Consider the following 18,979-nt stretch of genomic DNA (forward strand, 5'->3'; position numbering starts at 1 on the left):
AAGATTCATAAATGGAAAGGTACTCACATTTTCTTGAGTTCCCATATCTGGTTTATGCCATGTCTCAATTTTAATGAAAAAGTCATCTTTCATGTATTCATTCTATAAAACAATTACAACTCGTCAGCTAATTAAGTGCAGTATTGTTTATCTAGGCAGCTTTTGTTAAGCAGGTAAATCTAGAAGCAACACACGTTCCAGTCTTTATAAAAGATTAATCTTTCAGTAGGATGCAGATCCTAAAACTCTACATCAGGGGTGTCCAAACTACGGCCCGCGGGCCAAATGTGGCCCACGATCCATTTTTAATTGGCCCGGCTCAAATTGCAAAAATATACAGAATATGGCCCGCACATGAAACCTGGCGGTAGATTAGAAGAGACAGATAAACACGGACTGTAATGGTCAGCCCTGTATTGGATAAGGGGGGGTGGGTAGGACACTCCTTACTGCGTGTCCCTTGGCCCCATTATCCAATCAAACAAGGGCCGGCATTCCTCAGCTAATTAGTTCATTTAGGTCTCCATAGTCCATCCCCTGGCTATTACTCCCGCCTCAGCGGTGACGTTCCGTGCTGCTCACTACGGAATTTTAGGTATTATGGTCCTTGTCGCACTCAGTAAAGAGCTTTCAGTTCTTCGCACAGCTGTTGCCATGGCGGTGTTTTTAACTAGTATCTCGAGGTAAGGAATAGACCGGCGGCACATAGGGACGGGGAAATACAGCGGGGAGCCGGGATCGCTGGTGATTGGGGTATTTTCTCAGGAAGCTATTCCAGATTGCGAGAATGGGGAGATACTGGATCTATCTTAGCCTAGCTCATTAGCGAGAACTTGCTCTATTGCAAGACAGACGCTGAGAGTTGTAGTTTTACCGTATCGGACTGCCAAGGTTTAAGGATTCCTGGCAAGCTGTTTAAGGAGGCAAAATATAGTTTTATTAAATGATGTTAATGGTTCAAAGAATGTCAGGCTGAATGGTCAGCCCCCACATATTTTCACCTCACCAGATCTGGCCCTCGTTGCAAAAAGTTTGGACACCCCTGCTCTACATAGAGAATACAAGGCCAACACTAACATCAACAAAGCAACTAGCAAGCACGATTTAATTTATTACATGAAGCTAGGTGCTAAGTTGTACACATGCAGTTGGCTATACCAACCAAAAGTAATGAAATGATATGCTTGTTTCATAGGTATCCAATGCCCACATGTAGTGCAAACCCTATTATTGTTACATACATTCTGTTCTGGAGGGATTCTAGTTTTCAAATAGTTCCAAGTTCGTAATTGGTCTCAGTTCAGGGATTGAATGGACCAAAAAGAAGGGGAGAAGGCATCATGACTTGGAACCTGAGGAAGGGAGTTGTCTGGGAAGAGAATTTTGATACTACGAAATTCATATATTTGGAAAATCATTGTATAAGCTAGTTTGTTAAAAGATAATGACAACCACAGTTTTTAAATGAAGTGTGTTGTCCATTTACATCATAATACTCTATACATGATAAAATAGACATTCCGTAAATAGAATTAGCAGCTGTCATTCCTAAAAAAGCCAAATAAAATAAAAAAAAAAACCTTATACTCACCGTTACAACTGATGGAAAAAATGAAAAGCAGCAACGCACACATGGAGACAAAAAATACAAGAAGCACAAATTAATTATATGTCGGATAAACATATATACACAAAGATACCAGAAACCAGTGATACAAGCCAATGAGGTTCCTGTAGTTCAGGTTTCAGTTATTGTCCTTTATTTTAATCTTACAGATGCCAACAAACAGTAATTCTGCACACACTTGTGCGTTACTTTGTTATATTTTGTAGAGTGCTGGTCTTACTGCATGTATGCAAAACAAGGTATGTATAACTATTTATATAGTGCTACTGGGAGAATCAGCACTGTACAATTGTAAAATACAGAAAAGTACATACAAGGAGGACAAGCATTGCAATAAATAAGTATAAATATACAGAGATCAGTTGCCATGTGGTAAAATACACAATAGCAAGAAGGTCCCTGCCTTTTATACAGGTTTAGGATACAGGTTTTCCATAGCTTGGATCACCCTACTTTAACTCTGCTTAAAAACAGAACAAGGCAAAGGTTGACTGAGTGCTAAGATGATCTCCTGGCTCTCTATCTCAGTAAGACACCCCCGCTCCAAGGTGTATGGCAGTCACCAAACAAATATGTGGACACTGAGAGAAAGCACTCAAGGCAGGTTTACTGCTAAGTGATTTATTCACGACATGTTTCGGGCGTCCGCCCTTTATCAAGTGTAATGACATACAGAAGTGGGTAACAAACTTTAAATGGTATGGCAGGATGTGAGGTCACAAAAGGGGTGTCAATTAACCCATTAACCCATTAACCAAAATTGGGTATAAGTGGTAACATTACAATATAAATAAAGTCCAATTGTGGAAACGATAAATTCTTCTGTTATGAAACATCACATAGTACAAGGAAAAATATTCAAGTGTTGCACATTAAAAGTTCAGAGAACATTTATTATCGACCATAGTCCAATGCTTACAAAAAAAAAATGATTTGATTAAAATAGGGATACAATGAATCCACTATTTTGGATTCGGCCAAACCCCCTTCTCAAAAGAATACAGAACCGAATCCTAATTTGTATATGCAAACTAGGGGTGGGAAGGAAATTTTCTTGTTTTGTGACAAAAAGTCAGGCGATTTATCGCCCTGCCCCTAATTTGCATATGCAAATTAGGATTCGGATTCAGTTTGGCCGGGTAGAAGGATTCGGCCAAAATCTGAATCCTGCTGAATAAGGCAGAATCCTGGCCGAATCCCAACCGAATCCTGGATTCGGTGCATCCCTAGTTTAAAATGCACTTTATGAGAGATGAATTCGTAGAAGACGGAGCACCAGTGGAAGCCAGGTAGATACGTTAAAACAGTTGAAGTTATTTAACATGTTAAAATCTGAATACATCGTGCCCAAAAAACTTCATGAGAGTTGGCCTTCATTGAATTTGTAATTTTCTGGAAAATGTTTTTTTTTTTAGATATGGGATACAAAATTTTCATACATTACTTTTACGACAGCATTCAGAAATAAGTTCACTAGACAGCCACAAACAATGTATGCTTCTTTTTTTATTTGAAAGTGCCATAAATACTTACAAATGAGGCAACATGAGCCATAGAGTGATTGCAGGTAACCACCCACAAGAAGCTACTAAATCATCAAAATTAATTATCCTTTGAAGATGGAGTTTTAACAAGAAAGCCTCCATCTTAAATGAATTACAGGTATGGGATAAGTTATCCAAAGCGCAGTATCCAGAAAGCTCAGAATTACAGAAAGGCTGTTGCTCATAGACTCCATTTTATCCTAATAATCCAAGTTTTTAAAAATGATTTTTTTTTACTCTGTAATGATTAATGTTGAACTAAAGCTTAAAGGACCAGTAACATCAAAATTTTTTTTTAAAAAAAATTCGTTAGAATACAACGAAAAAAAACACCAAGACAAATTAAAATTTCAAATTGCAAAGCATTTATTAAGAAATAACTTACCGAAACTCCACTTCCTGTCCTCTTCAGAAACGGCGATATGGCGACCATCCATAGTGCGGTGCTGGATTTGTCCTCCCTGGCTAGCTCCCATAGTCTACTGACAGCAGGAAGACGGTGCTGGAAAGCGGCCCGACTGGATGAAGAGCTGAAGTGTCCAGTGTGTGGCTCCTTCTACAGGGAGCCAATTATCCTCCCCTGCTCCCTATCCTGTGTGCCCGGAACAGCCTCCTACTCACCCGGCCCTGCAGCAGCAAGCGATGCTTAGCGAGAGTGCCCCAGGCGGGTGGCAGGGCACACAGACATCGCTGGTTGTCTCTTCATCCCGTGGGAACTACCAAGGAGAGACCCCCTGCTCCCAAACATGGACCACCAGAGCTGGGCCAGAACTGCAGCTGTCAGCCTTAGTACTAGCAATCAAAGAATGGATCCAGCAGAATGCAGGCGGCGATACGTAAAGTCGGGTTTTGCGCAGCTGAACATAGACACCTGCCCGACAGCGCTACTTAGCATTCTGCTGGGTCTTAGTGACCAGTGCTCCTGCCTACTTCTTCCTGCCTAGGCTCGGCTGTCGGTAACGATTCCGATGCGGCGATACGTAAAGTCGGGTTTTGCGCAGCCGAACATAGACACCAGCCTGACACCAGCCGCACACCGCTTCTTCAGCCTGACACCAGTGCGGCTGTAAATTACACACAAATATGAAATACTATCTGATAAAAAAAAAATCAAACCTAAAGTAGCAGAAATCCCCCACTGAATTTGTTATTCCTAGTACAGGCTGTATCCCTTTTTGCTACCCAGAACATTGTACATTGTACTTCACATAAATGTTTTTGATGGAAAGAATGTGTTTGCTTAGTGATGTTCTATTAAATACACTGGTATTCAGTTTTAGACCTGCCGTCACTGGCGTAAACAAGTTTTTCTGATAACGGATTCATTACGGATAGCCTCAGTGAAAGTCATAGTATAGCAGTGTACTTTTCCTCCCATAGAAAGAAAGATATTAGTAACTACAGCTCTTTATTCAAGCAGAAAATATCAGTTAAAGAAAATGTTTTTTCTAAAATGACTCCTTCATTTAACCAATAAAATCCTTCGTTGGATGACCATGCCCCTTCAAAGATAGCAGCTTTAGGGACAGCTTAAACTATTGACCTTCTATACCCTTCACTTTTAATTGTAAGCAGAAAAAAGTGATGAGAAAAAAAAAAAAATCTGTGGCAGAAAAACACCAAAGGCATTATTAAATGTATTTCACGGAGTGATTTAAATACAAATCAAAGACAGACAAAAGCATAGTCATAAATATGAGCATTAAAATGTGGAAGCCCTGAGACCAAATGGCCCTTCCTGGTTTTGTTCTTAAAAATTTTATGACATAGCACAGTAGCGGAAATCTCTTCTGGGGATTTGAATTTAGTTTATTACATCCAAGGGTTATTTATCAAAGGCGAGAGTTCTCAAGAGTTCTCTCCAATCCACTCGAACAGTGTCTTATTTAAGAAAAAATTCAAATGGCAAAAGCCCCAATCTGCGAGTTTGAGTCCTGCAACCCAAAAACTTGAATTCATCCGAGTTTTCGGCGATAAAAAAAACCAAATCAGTCGCTTGCATTTTCGGGCAAAACCCTCAGACAAAAACTCGAACATCAAATAGGCTGTTAACATCTTCAAATGGTTCAAGGGACCTCTGCCATTGACTCCTACAGGACCTCAACAGGTTTTACTGTATTTTCGGATTCGAGCTACAGTCATATGAAAAAGTTTGGGAACCCCTCTTAATTCTTTGGAGTTTTGTTTATCATCTTTAGCTGAGCTTTCAAAGAAGCAACTTCCTTTTAATATATAACATGCCTTTTGGGAAAATTTGTATTTCAGCAGTGCCATAAAGTTTATTGGATTAACAGAAAATATGGAACATGCATTGTACCAAAATTAGACAGGTGCATACATTTGAGCACCCCAACAGAGATATTACATCATTACTTAGTTGAGCCTCCTTTTGCAAATGTAACAGCCTCTAGACACCTCCTATAGCCTTTGATGAGTGTCTGGATTCTGGATGGAGGTATTTTTGACCATTCGTCCATACAAAATCCCTCCAGTTCAGTTAAATTTGATGGCTGCCGAGCATGGACAGCTTGCTTCTAATCATCCCATAGATTTTACATGATATTCAAGTCGGGGGACTGTGACGGCCATTCCAGAATATTGTACTTCTCCCTCTGCATAAATGCCTTAATAGATTTGAAGTGTATTTAGGGTCATTGTCTTGTTGGAATATCCAACCCCTGCGTAACTTCAACTTTGTGACTGATGTTTGAACATTATCCTGAAGAATTTGTTGATACTGGGTTGAATCCATCCGACCCTTGACTTTAACAAGGGCCCCAGTGCCTGAACTAGCCACACAGCATGATGGAACCTCCACCAAATTTGGGAGCAGGTGTTTTTCTTGGAATGTGGTGTTCTTCCTCTGCCATGCAAAGCGTTTTTTGTTATGACCAAATAACTCAATTTTTGTCTCATCATCCAAAGCACTTTGTTCCAAAATGACTGTGGCTTGTCTAAAAGAGCATTTGCATACAACAAGCAACTGTTTGTGGTGCGAGTGCAGAAAGGGCTTCTTTCTCATCACCCTGCCATACAGATGTTGTTTGTGCAAACTGCGTTGAATTGTAGAACGATGTACAGATACACCATCTGCAGCAAAATGTTCTTTTGGAGGTGATCTTTTGGTTGTCTGTAATCATTCTCACAATCCTCAGCATATACCAATCCTGTATTTTTCTTGGCCTGCAGACATGTTTTACAGCAAATGTGCCTGTGGCCTTCCATTTTTCTGATTACATTCCTTACAGTTGAAACTGACAGTTTAAACCTTGTAGATTGCTTTTACTAGCTTTCCCCTAAACCATGATACTGAACAATCTTTGTTTTCAGAACTTTTGAGAGTTGCTTTGAGGATCCCATGCTGTCACTCTTCAGAGGAGAGTCAAGCAAAAGCACAACTTGCAATTGGCCACCTTATATACCTTTTCTCATGATTGGACACTCCTGCCTATGAAGTTAAAGGCTTAACGATCTAATCCAACCAATTTAGTGTTTCCAGTAATCAGTATTGAACAGTTACATGAATTCAAATAAGCAAAATTACCTGAATTTTTTGCACAGACAGTTTTTCACATTTGATTTCATTTCATACAACTGAAATGTGCTTCACTAAAAATCTTTGTTCAGAAAACACCCCAGTACTCAGATGTTCCTGGGAAATGAAATACCACGGTTATCTTTATTGTTGAAAGCGGAGTAAATTATTATGCAGGCTGAGAGGGGTTCCCAAACTTTTTCATATGACTATTTCCAGGGGACAGGTTATAATAAATCTTGAATATTCAAGTTTTTTGTAAGTCAGTCTGATCTATATCTTTGGTACACAGATATTAGCCACTGTTGGGCCAGCATACACAAAATAAAAATGATATAAGTTTCATACAATTTTATCAATACTTGTGTGGCCAGATTAAGATTTAACATGATAAACAAGTGCAAAGCATTTTTTATTCTGCATGAGAAGCCAACTGTACCTAAACAACCCCCTTATTATAGCTAACAGGAAAATTACATTTCACTGCACAGAAAGGTGAGAGCGCTTGTGATAAAAAGTAGCAGTTACAGAATTAAAACTAATCCTTACCTTGAGTTAAAATGTATGAATACCAATGCATGTATCACAAAAAGCCCCTCCAATGAAACCCCTGAACCTGAAGACATATATTGGACAAGTGAAAGAGCTGATATTAGTTTTGAGAAATGCTTACTTGTTCTGCAGTAAGGAAATGCATTCCAAGCTTTTTCATGAAAGACTAATGACCCCTCTGGAGCGAACATCTTCACAAAGCCAGGAACTTTGCTATGAACAGAAATACATAAAGGTTAATATATTTCAAATAACTCACTTTAAATGTGGAATTTAAAAAATCAGTAAAGATTTTTTATCTTTAAAAGGGATCCTGTCATGGGAAAAAATGCATCAGTTAATAGTGCTACTCCAGCAGAATTCTGCACTGAAATCCATTTCTCAAAAGAGCAAACAGATTTTTTTATATTCAATTTTGAAATCTGACATGGGGCTAGAAATTTTGTCAATTTCCCAGCTGCCCCTGGTCATGTGACTTGTGCCTGCACTTTATAGGGAGACATGGGTTTTTACTATTGAGTGTTGTTCTTAAATCTACCAGGCAGCTGTTATCTTGTGTTAGGGAGCTGTTATCTGATTACCTTCCCATTGTTCTTTTGTTTGGCTGCTGGGGGGAAAAGGGAGGGGGTGATATCACTCCAACTTGTAGTACAGCAGTAAAGAGTGGTTGAAGTTTATAAGAGCACAAGTCACATGACTTGGGGCAGCTGGGAAATTGACAATATGTCTAGCCCCATGTCAGATTTCAAAATTGAATATAAAAAAATCTGTTTGCTCTTTTGAGAAATGGATTTCAGTGTAGAATTGTGCTGGAGCAGCACTATTAATTGATTCATTTTGAAAAAAATTTTTTTCCCATGACAGTATCCCTTTAACAAGATTTATAATGAAAGTCTGTAGGTGGCTAGGAATATATTTCTAGACTAATATGATAGTACCTCACAGCATGGGGTACATGCCTTATGTGTTGTGCAGGTTATATGCAGATTAGTACATACTTTGCATTTAAGCTTGGTGTTATTAAGGTCTGTTTAGAGCAGGGGTGCCCAGACTTTGTTACCCTGGGGTCTAATCTCTACACCTGGCCTCCATCAGGAGATCTACCTTGATAAAAATAGTGTGCTCTCCTAAAGAAGAAGAATGCAGACTCGCCTGTATTGTGCAATTTCATGTATAAATACCCCCAGCAGTCATAGCAGTGACACAGAGTCACAGAAGGCAAGGAAAGAGTTAATCACTTTGGGATAAACACTAGGCAAATATATGTAAGAAATTAGTTAGGGAAGAGTTAGGAGGGGGAAGTGCCAGCAGGCAGTACAGGTAATAAAAACTGCTTACCATTGTACTGCTGAATTTATCAGTTCAGGGGAGGGGGAAATCTGCAGAGCAGTACTCAGCCAGACAGCCCAAACTACCTCCCTTCCTGCTCAGAACAGCTAGCCCGCACTTTGTGCTGCGCCTCTTTTGCCTTCCCATCCTCCCTTCCGTTCATGCTGCTTCTCTTGTCTGCCTTACCTCCCTTCCATGCCGCTGCTCGTCAGCCTTCCATCTCTCCCTTCCGTGCTGCTTCTCTTTTCTGCCTTCCCTCTCTCCCTTCCATGCTGCTCTTCTTGTCTGCCTTCCGTGCTGCTCCTCTTGTCTGCCTTCCCTCCCTTCCATGCTGCTCCTCGTCTACCTTCCCTACCTCACGTGCTGCTCCTCTTGTCTTCTTTCCCAGCCTTCCATGCTGCTCCTCGTCTGCCTTCCCTCCCTTCTGTGCTGCTCCACTTGTCTGCCTTCCCCCTCTCCCTTTAGTGCTGCTCCTCTTGTCTGCCTTCCCTCCCTTCCATGCTGCTCCTCTTGTCTGCCTTCCCTCCCTTCCATGCCACTCCGCTTATCTGCCTTTCCTCTCTCCGCTTATCTGCCTTTCCTCTCTCCCTTCAGTGCCGCTTCTCCTGTCTGCCTTCCCTCCCTTCCGTGCCGATCCGCTTGTCTGCCTTCCCTCTCTCCCTTCAGTGCTGCTCCTCTTGTCTGCCTTCCCTCCCTTCCATGCCACTCCGCTTGTCTGCCTTCCCTCTTTCCCTTCTGTGCCGCTCCTCGTCTGCCTTCCCCCTCTCCCTTCTGTGCCGCTCCTCGTCTGCCCTTCCCCCTCTCCCTTCTGTGCCGCTCCTCGTCTGCCCTTCCCCCTCTCCCTTCTGTGCCGCTCCTCGTCTGCCCTTCCCCCTCTACCTTCCGTGCCGCTTCTCGTCTGCCTTCCCCCTCTCCCTTCCGTGCTGCTCCTCGTCTGCCCTTCCTCACTTCCTTCCATGCGGTTCCTCTTCTTTCACCCCGTCCTCCCTCCCTTTAGTGCTGCTTCTTTTCTGCCTGTCTTCCCTCCCTTACGTTTGTGCTGCTGCTGCTCCTGCTCTTTAGCCCGCCCACCTTCCCTTCATGCTGCTGTTCCTCGTCTTCTTTAGCCCACAGCTCTCCTTCCCTTCATGCTGCCGACGCCAGGCCCGAGTCTACCAGGAACCTTACCGCGATCTACTGGTAGACCGCGATCAACGTCCTGGGTACCCCTGGTTTAGAGTCTCTCCAACAATATCAAGGCAGTTTTTTAATGTGCTAGTCTAAGTGGTTACATTCTAAGCAAGGAGTATGGAGTATCATTAGCTTCACTTAAACCACTGCTGTTTATGAATGTCTAGAACTGGTTTAAATCACTCTTTATTCCTATAATCAAAAAAGCTATAATTTCAGCTTTAACAAATACACAATACTGCATTGTACATACTCACCTCTTCAAATGATAGATTTTGTGTGTATATTGACCCTTTTCACCATCTTTTTCATATGGCTCATTCTTTAAAACCTCAATTCCTTCACCACCACCAGTTTCATTCTTGCTGGCTTCTGCCACGGAGTACAGCTGTCCAACTTGATACTAAAAACAAAAACATTTAAATTTTTATATATATATATATATATATATATATATATATATATATATATATATATATATATATATATATATATATATATATATATATATATATATATATATATATATATATATATATATATATATATATATATATATATATATATATATATATAGTTTGTAAGTAATTGTAAACTTTTGTTCTGCACTGCTGCCCCTGACTCTTGAAACAATGTAAACAACCTTTACCTAAACAATGCCCTTCTTATAGATACCAGGGTAATTAAGATTTAATGCACAGGAGAAAGAAATGTGAGAAGGCAATGATTACAGATTTAGGCCTCTGTTGCCTAAAACAGAAGAGAATTTAAACAGCCACACAGATAATGCTGTCAATAGCAGTTGTGTTTATGGAGTGCTTAAAGAGATACTGACACCAAAAATTAAACCATTTTACATCTATCATAGTATTGGCTTTGTTTGCTACTTATAATTTTGCCATAAAGTATTTGCTCAAAGCTTCTACATTACTCATCTGACTCCCCGTGCTAGTCTTTGAGGGGGCTGCCATATTTGTGCAGCAGAAGTCCTTTAGAAACTTTAACTGACAGGCTGAGATGGGACAGTCAAGTTGGCAAAACAGTCAGGTTTAGGAACATTAACTAAAAATTATTTACAAAAACAGACTTTTCAGCAAAAAACAAACATGACGAATGGATAACTTTTAATGTACATTTATATTTTAAAAAGTATTTTTTTTAGTGTCAGTATCACTTTAAAAGTTTTTCAACCATAATGCATTTTAAACATTTCTGCATAAATATGGCTTAAAATAATTTTTTTTTTCCCTAAGGCTAGATTATTAGAACTAGATAATTCTGAACAGGTTTGGATGTTCACAAGGCTGGAAAAGATTATAACACTATTTCAATAGAGATTGGACTCCAGCACTAGACTGTCAGGTAGGTGCACAAATGAATGTTATTCAATACTATTGTTACAATCCCCAGGGGTGTTCAGCCAACAAAGATCACACCAACAGCAAGGCATGTAACAGTTGGGGAGATCTCTAAAAAAAAAACCCCAGGCTAATGTCTAAGGAACTAAATGCCTCTCTTGCATAGGTGAATATCAGCGTTTATAATGCCACTATTAGGAAAACACTGAACAACAATGGTGGGCATGGCAGGGTTGCAAGGAATAAGCTACTACTCAAAATGAACATTAATGACCATTTATAGCTTGCTAAAGACCATATGGATAAGTCAGAAGGCTCTGTGGATAGAAGAGACCATTGGCTTGAATGAAAAGAATTGATGCAATAAAAACACTGCTATCCAGCACCTTTTCCAATCTTTGAAACATGGCGGTGGCAGTCTGGGTCTGCTTGCCATCATTGATAAACTATTAATTGTACCAGCAAATTTTGTAGTAAAATGTCAGGGTACCCCTCTGTGCACTCAAGAGAAAGTGGGTCATATATCAAGACAATGACCTCCAACACACGAGTAGATCTGCCAAAGAATGCTCAAAGCAGAAGAAAGTTAACATTTTGGAACGTCTTGACCATAATCCTATAGAAATGTTGTGGAAGGGCCTGAAACTGGTAGTTCATTTGAGGAACCCCCCACCTCCAACAATCAAAGGAGGAATGGGCAGAAATCCTAAAAGCCAATTTGCAGGACGTAAATAGTTAGGTGTAGTTATTGCTGCTCAAGGGACCATTTTCCTCAATAAATAAAAGAACAAGCATTACATTTGCAACTCTTTTGCTTAATTTGGTTTTCATTATCTAGTTTTAGGACTTGCGTGAAAAACAGACCACGTTTAAGGTCATATTCACACAGAACTTAAATTCAAGCATTCTCAACAAATTTCCAGCACTGCTGTACAGACATATTTTAATCCACAGAAAAATTGTAAAAGTGGAAAGTTGATGAATCTTTTGGCTGAACAGAGGCAAACAACATACATCAAGGGACATTCTACCTGTACCTGTAGTACTAATACCATTCAACTGCTCCTCTCTTCTGCGGCAGGAGCAAACAGATTAAAAATACTAGTGTTATATAAAAGACTGCAACATCAGAATGTCCAGAATTGTCTGCAAAGGCCCATAAACTTATACAGTAGAACTCCATTTTGAGTTTTTCAGGGAACCAGAAAAAAATGGTGTAAAATCCAGGAAAAAGTCAAATCAGAGAAATGTATTATGCATAATATATAGTGAAAACTTCAAATCAGGGAATGTAAAATTGAGGTTTCACTGTACTTCATAATTGCTCTCCATGTGGTTCTAGAGCATAGATATACATGGATTTGTTGGGTTGGCCTATTATGAGGAGCTTGGTAATAAATAGTGGCCGATAAAGAGCACATAGATACAGTGTATATATACAGCAATAGTTTTGCCTTTTCTTTAGGTATCAGCAGTAGCAGTCATAACTAAGCATTAAGAGGCCTGCAGCACAGATAGATAGACACAATACATTATTTATATGTCCCTCCAAAATGAGTAGTTGCAGTAAGGGGACCTGCTGACAGTGCATTGCTTTGCTTCATGCAATCTAGAGATTTAAATTGAAAAACAAATGTTGGATAAGATGGAGAACAATCTAATGATCCAATTGCCTGCAGGTTATACCTAACCCCTGACACTTTCAAGCTGGTTGCAAAAGGAATGAGCACAGCAAAATTATTTATATAGAGATTATGTAGTGATTGGAAATTACTTACCTCTTCCACGGAGCATGGCAGAACTATGCGGCTGAAAATAAGCAGAGAAAAATCACTGAAAGTTATTGTTATAAAGTTACATATCGCTGTTTAAAGTGAATGTCCATTAAGAAGATTGTGAATAACTTGTGTGGACTATGATAAGCGGCTAATAAATGGACAATATAGTCAATACCATGAGTTAAAACTTGAACAAATGTATTAACAGAGAGAGTGAAAGGTTTGATCATAAACAAATGCTGCCACTTTTTAAAGAACTGGCTGATCATCTCAGTCTGAGGAAGGCCAGCTTTTAGACACAATACGGTATGCTTCTCTGCAATTGGATCAAACCTAATTAGGGATACACCAAATTCAAACTTTTTGATACAGAATCAAAACTACAATATTTACATTTTTCCCATCAAGCTAGAGATAGTTTTGTTCTGGGACTAAAACCCTTATCAAAAATAGAACTGCACACGGATTTAATTTATACTAGACCTTTGCATATCTTTTTTAGCTTTACTTAGTGCATGTTCACAAACCACTCAATCTTGTTCTCTCAGTAGGTATTACACTCTCTTTGCTCTTAGTATCATCTTTTCCATCACAATTAGTTTCAATACAGTACATAAGATGCATGGGTACTTGATACTCCCCACCACCATCATATTATATATTAGCTTCCCATCCACTAAGACTTTCATACAAAAGAAATCATTCTCTATAGATTTTTCACAGCAACTTTCTAGCTTCCTCAACATTCCCCCTCTGAGTTCCAAAACACTTTCCTACTGTTTATATAAGGCTTTCCATACCCAAAGGTAATAGCTCTTTGGAACAGGCATGCCTTTCCCTACAAATGCGGCATACATTATACAAACTATTCATATACAAGTTCAACTTTGTATTTTGGCTCCATGCATAGAGGCATTTACACCGAATTAATGTTAAATATACACACAGCAATAGTCGTGTTGTGATCAATTACTGCCAGAAATTTGCATAGCCTGCCCGTAGCTGCATGTGTGCTGTTGCATTGAATGCAGGTTTTGAGAAATGCTTATCACTGTTATGCCTACGTTTTTTTACTCGTCCTCAAATTACTAACAAAACAGGTTTTTAAATGTGAAAGTTAACAATCATGACTTGTCCTACCATATGTGTAGCCAGATTGGCCACAGTTCTAACAGTCTTGTTGAACAGGAGTTGCATATTTCTGCCTAGCCTATTCACAAAGACCCAGGGACAAATCATGATTTGTGTATCTTTTTTGTTATATATATTTTTTTAAGGTTAAGGTTAACATGAATCCTAAGGCTACAAACACAATGGCCTGGTTCTCAGCCTGTGGTAAACGCATGCTTAGAGTCAGCTCCTACTCTCAAATCAGTGCTATTCTGTGCTTGCACCTGGAAATACTGCGTAGGCCTGAGTGCAAGCAGAAGGATGGATTTATCAGCCCAGTGTGAGCCTGGCCTAACAAGGTAGGGATATAGTAATGCAGATACACTAACAGGATAGTAGACTGGAATTATATTTAAAACCCTGTGGTCTCCCAAACATGACAACATTAAGGGGCACATTTATTATGTGGTGTAAAAAATGGTGACAGAATTGGCCAGGCTTTGTTTTGTTTTTTTTTATTCAAAAGTTTTAAGAAATGTAAAATAAGAGCGGCAAATCTGGCATTTGCACAGCGTAAAATAAAACACACCCTGATAAATTTGACATTTATTTTACACAGCTTTTTACACGGTTTTATAGTTGAATTTTGTTTTACACGGCATAATAAATAGGGCCCTCCATAAATACCCTTCATTACAGGAGCACTATGGCAAAGAAGCCAAAGCCCTCCCCAGTATCTCCATATTCTACCATGCAGCATCAGGGTCAGTGACTCAGATAGTGAGAATCAATGATGTTACAGTTAACAGGGAATGTTAGACTTTTTTTTTATGTATAAAAGTATATAGAAGCTGCTTGAGAACTTCAGTCCTAAAGTTGTTTCAAGATGAACTAATATATGCATGTGTCAGTATTTTTTATTGTTTATGGTTTCAGGGCAAGTAAAAAACACAATCTTTCCACAGTCTGTGCTGGTGACATATTACCCCCAGCTGTGGGTTGCGGCAGGTTGTGGGCTTCCCTGATGGTGACATCACAGTTATTACTGCACCTACTCCTTACGGCATGTGATTCAGCTTTCTCAGATGAACCAGAGTTACACCATGATGCCTTCTAACGTCAACAGAAATCAGTGAACACGGACTTGTATTGAAAACATATTCTGTCTATCCCTATACAGGTATGTGATATCTTATACAGAGTCCCATTACCCAGAAACCTCTGAAGTACAAGAAGGCCGTCTCAAATAGAGTCCTTTTTAAGCAAATAATTCAAATATTTTAAAAAAAAAATTTGCCTTGTACTTGACTGATCAAATTACAGCAAAATGCCTTATCCATTAAACCAAAGCCCCAAGAACTTTTGCTATCATGGTTCATTGTGCATTTATGTGAACATAGCTAGTCAACAATTGGTTGTTATAGTTTAATGGCCAGGTGGAAACTTGCCGAAGGCTGCAATTCTGAGTATTTATGGATGTAGATCATAATGGGACAACATCACGAAAAGTAGACCCCACATTAGTAAAATATGGGCACTCCTGCTGTAAGTTGTGCTGCCTGCATTTGCTATTACTACAAACAGAAGCTGTGGGGGTTGATGGCAGATGCGTACAGGGCCGGACTGGGAGGAAAAAGCAGGCCTGGCAAAAGTATCAAAGCAGCCCATGTATTCACGCGCATGCAAAGCATGACATATACTTCCAACCTCAAGATTAACTAGAACTAGTGTTTATTAATAGATATTTTAAGTGTCCATTACCATATAATCCCCAGCAATATTATACACCCCATGTGCTGGAACTGGCCTTTGCAACAAATATCTCACCCTCGATTCTATCACAACTATTCTATCAGATGGATTAGTGGCCCTATACTTACAGTATATTCTAAATATCAGCAGCACTCCGGTTCAGTGAAAATATAATTTATTTGCGCAACGAGTGAAGCAACGTTTCGGGCATAACCAGCCCTTTATCAAGCTCGATAAAGGGCTGGTTATGCCCAAAACGTTGCTTCACTTGTTGCGCAAATAAATTATATTTTCACTGAACCGGAGTGCTGCTGAAATAGGTTTTGGAATTTGGATTGGACCTGAGCATACAGAGGCACAGTTGGCACCTGACGCTGCAAAGAGCAGTGAGATTGATTGTGTAGCACTACTTTCTGTGTAGCTGAGCAGCCCATTTACATTTTAAAGCAAGTGGCTCATAGGGCATTTGCCCTAACCTGCAGATTGTCAGTCCGGGCTTGGATGCGTATCCCGTGGAATACCTATTACAGGCTGCACAAGGTGAGGAATATCAGTAACAAGTTGCTGGGGCATCTGTACACAATGAGGCTCATTTAGCAACACTGGGCAAGTATGCCTGTGGGCAGTAACCCATGGCAACCAATTCAATTGTTGCATTCATTGTTCAACCAGCAGCTGGCTGATAAAAAGCCAATCACTGATTGGTTGCTATGGGTTACTGCCCGTGGGCAAGTTTGTTGGTGTTGATAAATGCTCCCCATTGCCTTTTGACGACAAGTGTTCCTTCCTTGGCACAAATGGTACAGCATGCACCAGTCGGTGGTATGGGGGTCTAAGGGGGGGGGCAGCTTTGCACTCCAGCATGCGTCTGTACCATTGGTAACTTAGCTGTATAGTGAGCTGTATAGTGAGCTGTATAGAGAGCTGTATAGAGAGCTGTATAGAGAGCTGTAATAGTGAGCTGCAATAGTGAGCTGCAATAGTGAAATGGAGAAACACTGGCAGAAAGTAACAGTTACGTGCACAGGGCACCACAAGGAAGGTACAAATAAATACGGGCAGTAGGGCACCATGGACAAATGCACACATATTCAACATATCAGAAGTGAATCCGTTTAGCATATAACATAACTCAATTAGGAAAGCCATAGGCTCCAGTGGAAATGCATTATGGGCCTGTGCCAAGCATTCCCCTTCCAGGCAACCGAGCCAATGAAAGCCTTAGCCTGCACAAATCCTAGCAAGCCACACAGCCACATATAAGTGCGAAGGCGCGAGCCTATGACACAAGGCCCCGTTGACTAGAGGCCGCAGTCATAGTACTGAGTGTCGGTAAAGTCCGCCCCACGCCAGCTGGCAAAAAGCCGAAAGCAAAGCCGCCGAACGGAGCTCACGTGACACCGCGCGCAGCACTGCTCTATGGGAACACACTCCAGCTAGAGCTCATTACCCGCTCGCCCAGTAACATAAACACGACGGAAACTCACAATTCCTTGATCAGCACCATTCTCAGGATTTCAGCGCCAAAGCTGCAGCGCGACACCCTCCTTCCGGGAGACCGAGCAACACCGCCCTGACCGCGCCTCCAAATTCACTCTACCGCGCCCCTCCATTAACCTGATTGGTCACACGCCACAGTCTGCGCCAATATTCCCCGCCCACCTATTTATGCCTTTTCTCACCCACTATAGCTGTGATTGGTCAGCAATCTGACAGCTTGTGGTGCGTTCGTGTGACGCGCAGCTGCTCGTGCGAGTATACCGCAGTCACACAGTTTTGCTCAGAGAAGAAAAATTGAAACTGTTTTTAGAAACACGGATAGATTTGCGCATTTGAGCAAGTACAGTTCTGCAGTACACAGTCCTACTGGCTTCCATAAGAACATTTTCCTTTAGCCTGTGACTGTGGGGGAGGAGTAAGATGGGGGCGGTGGAAGAAACCAACTGGACAGTGCAACCCGCTAAAATAGCTTGAGGAGAACACTGCATTCCTGTCAAAACATCGACCTCTGCCCATTTTTTATCCCACAAAATACTATTGTAACCTACCACTCACCTCCAATCCAGCTGGGGATACGTCCTCTTCTTCCTGTTCCTGTACAGAGGAAGAATAAGCCACCATTTTGTGCTTTTATATGTTGTTGTTTACTCTGAATAAAGGTTTACAAACCCAGTTCCTGTGTGTGCCTGTGTTATAATTTACTACCTCACCCACATGCTCCAGTAAGGTTCCTAAGCAGATTTAATGAGGGAAAAAACACAAGTCCTCGTTTTACAATGCCCCACACCACAAGGCCCCACATCGGCCTTTTTTTTGCACTTTGCCAACTGCATGGGACATTGTGCTTGCTCCCGTGGTTAATACAGCACCAACTGCATCAGTGCGAGGGGCAAGCAGATGCACGTAGGCAAATTTGTCATATGTACATGCTGGAAAGGTAACGTTAAATTTGGGCTTTTGAATACTTTAAAGGGATCCTGTCATAGGAAAACATGTTTTTTTTTCAAAACGTATCAGTTAATAGTGCTACTCCAGCAGAATTCTGCACTGAAATCCATTTCTCAAAAGAGCGAACAGATTTTTTTAAATTCAATTTTGAAATCTGACATGGGGCTAGACCTGGTCATGTGACTTGTGCCTGCACTTTAGGAGAGAAATGCTTTCTGGCAGGCTGCTGTTTTTCCTTCTCAATGTAACTGAAGGAGTCTCAGTGGGACATGGGTTTTTACTATTGAGTGTTGTTCTTAGATCTACCAGGCAGCTGTTATCTTGTGTTAGGGAGCTGTTATCTGGTTACCTTCCCATTGTTCTTTTGTTTGGCTGCTGGGGGGGGGGAAGGGAGGGGGTGATATCACTCCAAATTGCAGTACAGCATTAAAGAGTGATTGAAGTTTATCAGAGCACAAGTCACATGACTTGGGGCAGCTGGGAAATTGACAATATGTCTAGCCCCATGTCAGATTTCAAAATTGAATATAAAAAAATCTGTTTGCTCTTTTGAGAAATGGATTTCAGTGCAGCATTCTGCCGGAGTAGCACTATTAACGGATTCCCTTTAAGCACATCAGTCCTACATCCTTTTTTTTTTCAATTAGATATATTGTTGCTTAATCAAAAATCTATTTTTAGATACTTTTATAGGCAGTTGCTGTCTTTTTACAGTGGAAATAATGGAATGATGGACCAGTCAGTATTTTGCACAGAACTGCAACCAACCACCTTGC

The 18,979-nt window shown here is 40.6% G+C and overlaps 1 protein-coding gene across 2 annotated transcripts in view; it reads right to left on the reverse strand.

Annotated features, from left to right (window-relative positions):
- The window catches only part of pitpnb.2.L (phosphatidylinositol transfer protein beta L homeolog), a 39,515-nt gene extending 22,132 nt beyond the window's left edge, over positions 1-17,383 (reverse strand). The window contains exons 1-6 of one of the 2 annotated variants that reach the window (XM_018246860.2): positions 17,243-17,383; positions 12,894-12,924; positions 10,015-10,160; positions 7,380-7,471; positions 1,592-1,599; positions 28-102 (exon numbers count right to left, since the gene is read on the reverse strand). In XM_018246860.2, the coding sequence (XP_018102349.1) occupies positions 28-102; positions 1,592-1,599; positions 7,380-7,471; positions 10,015-10,160; positions 12,894-12,924; positions 17,243-17,262 (372 nt within the window). In that variant the 5' untranslated portion in view covers positions 17,263-17,383. 2 annotated transcript variants of the gene reach the window in all.
- Positions 17,384-18,979: the final 1,596 nt, after the last annotated feature.

The sequence above is a fragment of the Xenopus laevis genome, chromosome 1L (assembly GCF_017654675.1).
Source record: "Xenopus laevis strain J_2021 chromosome 1L, Xenopus_laevis_v10.1, whole genome shotgun sequence".
Lineage (NCBI taxonomy): Eukaryota > Metazoa > Chordata > Amphibia > Anura > Pipidae > Xenopus > Xenopus laevis.